The 7780-nt window shown below is 41.3% G+C and overlaps 1 protein-coding gene across 1 annotated transcript; it reads left to right on the forward strand.

The window, feature by feature from the left end:
- Window positions 1-2284: 2284 nt before the first annotated feature.
- Window positions 2285-6906, forward strand: LOC135557815 (homeobox protein OTX2-like). The gene is made up of 5 exons (XM_064991447.1): window positions 2285-2593; window positions 4126-4179; window positions 4266-4341; window positions 4956-5107; window positions 5442-6906. Exons 1-5 carry the CDS (start codon window positions 2525-2527, stop codon window positions 6057-6059), a joined length of 969 nt encoding a protein of 322 aa, XP_064847519.1. The 5' UTR covers window positions 2285-2524; the 3' UTR covers window positions 6060-6906.
- Window positions 6907-7780: the final 874 nt, after the last annotated feature.

Raw genomic sequence — 7780 nt, forward strand, 5'->3', positions numbered from 1 at the left:
ATTTTCACATAAAGTTATTCAGGCATCATTCAATAAACCACGATTAAATTGGCACATTTAAGGAGTAGGCCTATAGGCGCTTTAACAAGAGATAGAGAAATTACGAATAGACTAAGGCTATTTTGCAGAAAATGTTGCACCTAAACGTAGGCTGCTACCAATGCAGTGACAACTAGACAGTGAAAAGAGCACTGGTAACAATTAGCTTGCTGGCTAATCAAATTCAGACGCTAATCCCCACCAAAACGCAACCTGTCCCCTAGGACAAAAACGGGAGAGGGGGAAAGAAACGGGATGAGTGTGTGTGTGTGTGGGGGGGGGGGGGGCGTGGGTGAAGAGAAACAAAAAAGTAGCGGTTGTATTCACAGATAAGCTGTGTGAATTCGTTCTTGAAAAAGCCTTTTGAAATATCCCAAAATAGGTTTTTCTCTCTCGAAATGTAAAAGCTAAAATGACAGTGAGCAAGAAAATATATATTTTGACTGGAAAGGGAATTATTTATTTATTTGTTTTTTAAATACAAAAATACGAAGATGAATATTATTTCTGAGGGAATAGCAGGTACATGATGCGTGAATATGTGCGAGAAGGGTGTTGTTTGAGAGAGAGAGAGAGAGAGAGAGAGAGAGAGAGAGAGAGAGAGAGAGAGAGAGAGACAGAGAGAGAGAGAGAGAGAGGGATGAGGGGTGCTGCGTGTGCCAGAGATTTTAAATCTCACTGAGAGGGTTACATTTACCAAACCGTGACAGTCAAGTCCCCAAGAATGTATATTCCCCTTCCTCGCGGCGAGGCCTGGCTAGAACTTCACTTATAAATCAGTGCAGTTGACTAACAAACATATATGCTTGCATAACAATAATAATGTTGCTAACATTATCGATAAAATCATTTTTGGTTCAAACTAGTTTAAATAAAACAGAAGAAAAACAACAAAACGAAACCAATTAGGCTAAAAATCACGACCGACAATAACTCGAGCAATGCTATTTGCCCTAATATACAGCGGGACTGGTTAATTTGTGTGAAACATTATTGCTTTTATTAATTGTTTGATTGCTATTCGATTGTCATCCTCACCTTTGCCATGAAGATAGGGGCGCTGCGGTGCGCTCGCGGAGTACACGCCAATGGATCATCGTTCATTGGGGCCAGGAGCTCTACTCAGGAGACAAGAGGTGGTATTTCTAATGACACTGATAACCATGACATGTTATGGGCTGCGGTGAGGACAGTGGTGAGGACAGTCACAACAAATCCATAATATATTTTTTAATCAGCCCATTGGTAGCCTATTTCAGGAGACCAACGTCGCATGGAAACGTTCAACATCACTCCACATAATTTCCCTTGCTTATTCCATTAGCTGTCAGGGTTATTTAGCAAATCTCCCTCTGGTTAAAATGATCAACACACGCTCTGTAGCATATCATCTAAATATTACGCAATATGTTGCCCAGAGTATGATTAATAAGGACATATTCTGTTTGCCAGAGTAACATTCTATACAGTTATTTCCATTTCATCCATCAATAGAACTGTATTGGCTATCTCTGTCTTGCCAATTTTTGTAATTCTTTCCTCTTTTGCAATCTTCGGCCCATCTTATTTGTGCTAACCGTGCTTGTCATCGCCAAGCATCTTATATAGGCCTACATATCTCTATCGTGTCATTTCTGATCTTTCAACAGTACCAAGTGCTCTTTGTGATGGAAATCCCTTCGCATGGAGCGATAATTGTGGAGGCGTGTTTAAAAAGAACTTTTCCCACCCCTCACCTCTCTTGCTCTCTGGCAATGGCGGCTACACTGGAGGCAATACAGCTACTAGCATAAAGGGCTACAGAAGGAGAACTCAGAGCATGCTGTAACCCATATTCATCAAGACGAAAATGTTGTTTATGGATGTTGATTGAGAAGTTTGTTTTATAGTTTGTTGCCTGCTGGGAAAGCCCAACTGAACTGTTGAAAAGCCCTGCATTTGCAGTTAATATATATATATATATATTTAAATGTCACGCTAGCTTAATGATAATAAGATTCTTCTTCTTCTTCTTCTTCTTCTTATATTCGCATATTATTACCATTATTATTAGTAGTAATATTATTATATTAGGCCTATATCTAATATGATAATTAGCCTATTATTATTATTGTTATTATTATTATGCAGCCTGTATCAGTTTGGGAAAGTGAGTGAGTTTGGGGGAGGTTGTCTGGCAGTCAGCTGGCTTAGTAAATACAATGGCAGTCTTTGTTTTATTTTCGTGACGCAGAAAATTAATCAGCCCGAATGCGGAGCGCTCGGAGTCGCGGCTAGCGTCCTGTAATCAGGGCAGCGCGTGCCGTACGGATTATCTCGTTAATTTCTTTTTTTTTAAACTTTGTGAGAAAAAAAACTTGTGGGCAATAATAATTAATTCTCGGACAGGGTAATTATTATTGAACGGATGTGGAGCAACCGGTAGATGGGTCTGGGTGAAAAAAAGTGACAGATTGAGGCCGGTGGCCGTTACATATAAAAACGTATGAAGTATTGGGATGCGTGCGTGCACGAGAGGAGGAGGGAACTCGCAGTTGCAACTTCGATTCTACAGGTAGGAGCAGATTGGTTCCAATCTAATAGGACCATGGGCTACAACGAAACATTCCAACTATCAACTTGAATGTAACTACTTATGATTTGCTAAATGCAGGCTATTTGATTGGTAAAACGTTTTGTAAGCTTATCCTTTCATAAATTAACAGACATGCATCCTTATATATTATTACATTGTAATACACTACACCCTGCGATCCCGTGTTTGTGTTTTTGTATTTGTAGTTTTTTTATAGGCCAAAGTTCAAATGTAATTTCAATGTAGATCTCTTTGAAATGTACAATACAAGTGTGCGAGATCAATATGACGCTAGAAAATATTGTTCGCCGTTTGGGGCCAAAATACATAGACCTAGGCTATATTATTAGGCAGATAGTCTAATAATTACTACCAAAATAATGTTTGTTTCCTCACCATTCAAGTGGATAGTGGGAAAATACATTGTTTCCTTTCTGGGCGATTGATGGATAGATTGTTGGTTCTTCCAAACAAATGTACATAAGGATTATTGAGGGTTTATTAGACCTAACAGTGTAGGCTACATTTAATATCAAATACGATGTTGTTGAATTTATGAAGGAAACATTTTCATTTAGTGTAGGATAATGTTTTATTATAGGAAATAACTCTCTAAAAAACAGACTCTCCACCGAATGAGATAAATGTGATCGGTTCTTAATTGCGGAGCAAGTGCTTGTTTGCTTAGATTAAGATAAAGTGGTTTTTGCTAATCAACACTCTTCGATAGTCTCACCACCTAAATCTAATTACCGGGAGCTATTAATTAGGTAGAAATCGCCCAGGGAGTGTCAATAATGTCGGCTCGAATTACAATTATGGAACAGTTTCCCCAAGTTTCTCGTCATTTTGCTAAATTGCCGTTCACATTTAAATGTAGAAGGGATTTCGCCCTTTCAGCAGACACATTCTATAGATAGAATGTAAGATGCTGTGGTAGTTTAATTGCCTGAATATGTAGAGCGCTGGGTTTACAGTATTGTCTCTTTTTTTTGTCGCCAACGGCTCTTTTGTCATCAGCATTATTTATCTGGTCAACAGTGGGCTTTGTCTTTGCAAATGGCCCCCAATCATGCCGTCTATACTGGAGACAATTAGCTGATGCTAACCTGTGGGTACTATGCTAATGGTACGCCTTGCCTTTTTGGAGCCCAATGTGTGTGCGCATTTTAACGACAATGTTTTTGTTCTCGAAGAAGGCGTGCTGAAATGATGGGATGTTTTTGGTGCTGGTAGGATGTGGTGATGATGGTGGTGGTGGTGTGTGTGTGTGAGGGGTGGGGGGTAGTAGGTGGCGCAAACGTTTGTAAGACAGACAGAGGATCCTCAGTCCACAAGGACAGCTGGGGGTCTCCAATCTGCTTTAAGAGCGCTGGCGGTGCAGGACGACGCTCATGTTTTAAATTCACCTCGCTGCGTAAAGAGCGCGTAACGCCTCCAACGAATAACCAAGGACTTATCCTTTTTAACCAAAACCACCCTCTCTCTCTTTCCTGTTGTGTTCTGTTCAGGTTTCGGCAGAAGAATTGAGAAGAATCCAACACTTGAGGACTAAACTAAAAAGGGTACTTTTCAACGCCTTTTTGTTTTCAAAATTCTCTGCAACTTTGCCCTTCGATCGGAGGCTAGAATGATGTCTTATCTGAAGCAGCCGCAGTACACAGTCAACGGTCTGAGTTTGTCTGCCTCCGGAATGGACCTTCTCCATCCGTCTATCGGCTATCCAGGTGAGGTCATGGAAGACATTTATTACACATGAAATAATGAAATCACCTCAAATAGCTTAGGCCTATTGCATAGATTTGATTTGTTTATTGTCGCGTCTATTTCTTACGAAATTATGATTAAATGAACTGATAACGATAAGATAAAAACAAGTTAAAAATATATACTAATGTAGCCTTGGAATTATAATTTAATCGAAAGTTGTGTTTTCGATATAATTTGCCATTGGCTTTATAAACATTCTCATCTAACGTATTTATGTCTGTAGTGAATTATCTAAACTACGAGGGGATAATGTTGTACATTATACGCTACAATATTCTTCTGGTCCTCGTGGGGTGTACTACATGTCAATTATTAATGATCCTAAACTAACAAGAATCATGTCTTGGAAATGTTTACAATAAGAGATCTGAGCAAAGAAAAATCTCCCCTGTCTGAAATATCAACCGAAAAACTATGTATCTATCTCAATTGGATAGGCTACAGTTGACAAGCCACATTGATGAGCCCATGTAGGATAAAACAAAGTTTTTCTCCTAAAGCAATAACCTGTTTGTATTTGTAAGATGGGCTACTTAATGTTGACTTAACGAACAGACCTTTTCTCATACAGGCGCCCCTCGTAAACAGAGGCGCGAGAGGACGACCTTTACGCGCGCCCAGCTGGACATTCTGGAGAACTTGTTCGCCAAGACCCGCTACCCAGACATCTTTATGCGCGAGGAGGTGGCCCTGAAGATCAATTTACCTGAGTCTCGTGTCCAGGTGAGTCCCTAGGCTTTTGGGTAAACACACGCGATCATCCGGGTTTTGAGTCAAGGCCACTTACACAGCTCGTTAATTTTGGATTTGAGAAGTCAAGCTCCCAGACGTCACTTCAGAGCGTGTCTTCTCCACTCTGATAATTGGAGTGTTCACCCCCCAGTGTATAGTCCTACGAGCCTCTTCTTTTGCATCCACTATGGCAGACTGTATTGAAATTAAACATGAATTAAAACGCTACAACACATTTTTTTTGCGTTCAAAGGGTGATAAATAAACTGACTGAGCATCCTCTCCATTTTATTACTACAATTCAACACATTAATTCTTCTTCCAGGTATGGTTTAAAAACCGAAGGGCGAAGTGTCGCCAGCAGGCACAACAGTCCCAGAGCGGTGCGCAGAGCAAGACCAAACCGGTCAAAAAGAGAAGTTCCCCAATGAGAGAAGCCAGCTCCGAGAGCGGTGCCAGCGGACAGTTCACACCGCCTCCCAGCACCTCAATCCCGCTCGTAAGCAGCAGTACTGCCCCGGTGTCCATCTGGAGCCCGGCCTCCATCTCCCCGCTGTCTGACCCACTCTCTACCTCTTCCTCCTCTTGTATGCAACGGTCCTACCCGATGACCTACACCCAGGCGTCCGGATACAGCCAAGGCTACACCGGATCCTCATCCTATTTCAGCGGGATGGATTGCGGATCTTACTTGGCGCCTATGCACCACCAACTCTCCGCTGCGGGCTCCACCATGAGCCCCATGAGCAGCAACGGGGTCTCCAGCCACCTGAGCCCGCCTTCGTCCCTCTCCACGCCAGGGTATGGGGCAGCGGGACTGAGCTTCAGTGGTCCCACAGACTGCCTGGATTACAAGGACCAGGCCGCGGCCTGGAAACTCAACTTCAACACGGACTGTTTGGATTACAAAGACCAGTCCTCGTGGAAATTTCAGGTGTTGTGAGAAGAATGAGTGAATTACATTACATTTTCACAATGCGGTGAAATAAACGTTAGTCAATCCGATGGGATTGAGTCGGCGAAAGGCATGGTTTTCCAATGGCTGGTCCTGGGCATCAAACTATTACCCCAAACAGCAGCAGTGTGAGTGGAGAGAAGCTGCCGCTTCGTCTCTCTGACAGCGTAACAACTGCTGAGTTAACTTATTGAAAATTCAGTGAACTCTCTTTAACTTTGATCAAGGACATGGAACAAAAGTGTTGCCCAAGAAGAAAATGATCAAGAGAAGCTGCAACCCTTGGCTAAGCGCGTGGAATGGGTCAGCTTTCCATAAGCTTCTTACGACTCCCCGATCCTCTCCTCTTGGTTGGCAAACTAAAGGGGCCCTTTGATCAAAGCATTGTGTGCGTGTGTGCGTGCGTGTGCGCGCCTGTGAGGCGAACCTGGATGCACTATTTAATTTATGAAAAATGTTTATAAGACACTAGTTCCAACAGACAATCAAACAGTATGCGTGTGCTCATAAATGTCCCCTAAGTGTTTTGGCATTTTCTATTTGTGTTAGCTTTTTGAGACTGTGATTCCTTGTACCCGTATGCAATTCCGAGTTTCGCATCTGCGATCACCCAGCTGTGAATTGAATAGTTTTTTAAATGTTTAAGTATGATAAATTATTACGATGAAATATTAGTTAAAATAGGGAGTTTTCAAACAGTGTGAGTGGCCGAGTCAATGAGCAGCAACGTTGCCTGAAACATCAGTGTCCGTCAATGACCAAATACAGCTCAATGTTGTTATGCCAAACTGCTATGAAAAGGCTATACACAAAAATAAAGAACGTTTGAACTGATTCCCCAGTGTCGCCTGTTTAACTTCTTAAACCCATGTTTTTTTCTTTCTAGTTATTCATCAATAGACTTGCTATTGTAATTTTGTTCTGTAAATACATCTGAGTTTTAGAGAAAATAATACATATGACATAAAACATGATGAATAGGCCTATTACTCAACAACAATGATATTTGAATTCAAACCAAGGTGCACACACACATACGCACAAGCATACACGCACACGCACACACGTACTATTTCAAGTGTCAGAAGCAGGAATGTGCAGACTGGGAGAGCAATGTTAATCCCGTTTTGCAGGGAGGATAATCCAACATTTCACTGACGGAACTGTCCAGTTCACACGGAGCCGCTTTCCAAGACTCCCCCAGTCACCAACATTCACATTCCCACTAAAATTGTCTGTCATAAAGGAATACGTTTTTAAAGCTTTACAAAACACCCCCTTGGATGTCAGCAAATCAGGCGAGGAAAATCCACATTTTACCAACTGAAAATAGGCCTATGCTATGTGTTTGTCAGAATTGCCATTCAATTCACCAATCAACACATACAGAACATCTAAAATAAATACTATGTAAAAACACGTTAGGTAAAAGGCCAATGGTCTCTTATTAGACCAGTCCTTTTAAAAATCAAACTCAGAGGGTGTTATTGGTTGTAAAAACGAAAGGGTCGACTTGGCCTATGCAGATCTCAGTTAATAGATAAAAGAGGAGAAAATAATATTTTATGCTGCATTTTGTAATTATTTAGGAGAGAGGAATTTACCTTTTTACATTATTTTTGTAGACTATAGAATCTCAGTTTATGCCTACAATGGGGACCAATGTGTTATTGGTCCAAATCCCCCCCGAAAAAAAACGAATTAGTCCA

Source organism: Oncorhynchus masou, chromosome 16 (genome assembly GCF_036934945.1).
Source record: "Oncorhynchus masou masou isolate Uvic2021 chromosome 16, UVic_Omas_1.1, whole genome shotgun sequence".
NCBI classification, from domain to species: domain Eukaryota; kingdom Metazoa; phylum Chordata; class Actinopteri; order Salmoniformes; family Salmonidae; genus Oncorhynchus; species Oncorhynchus masou.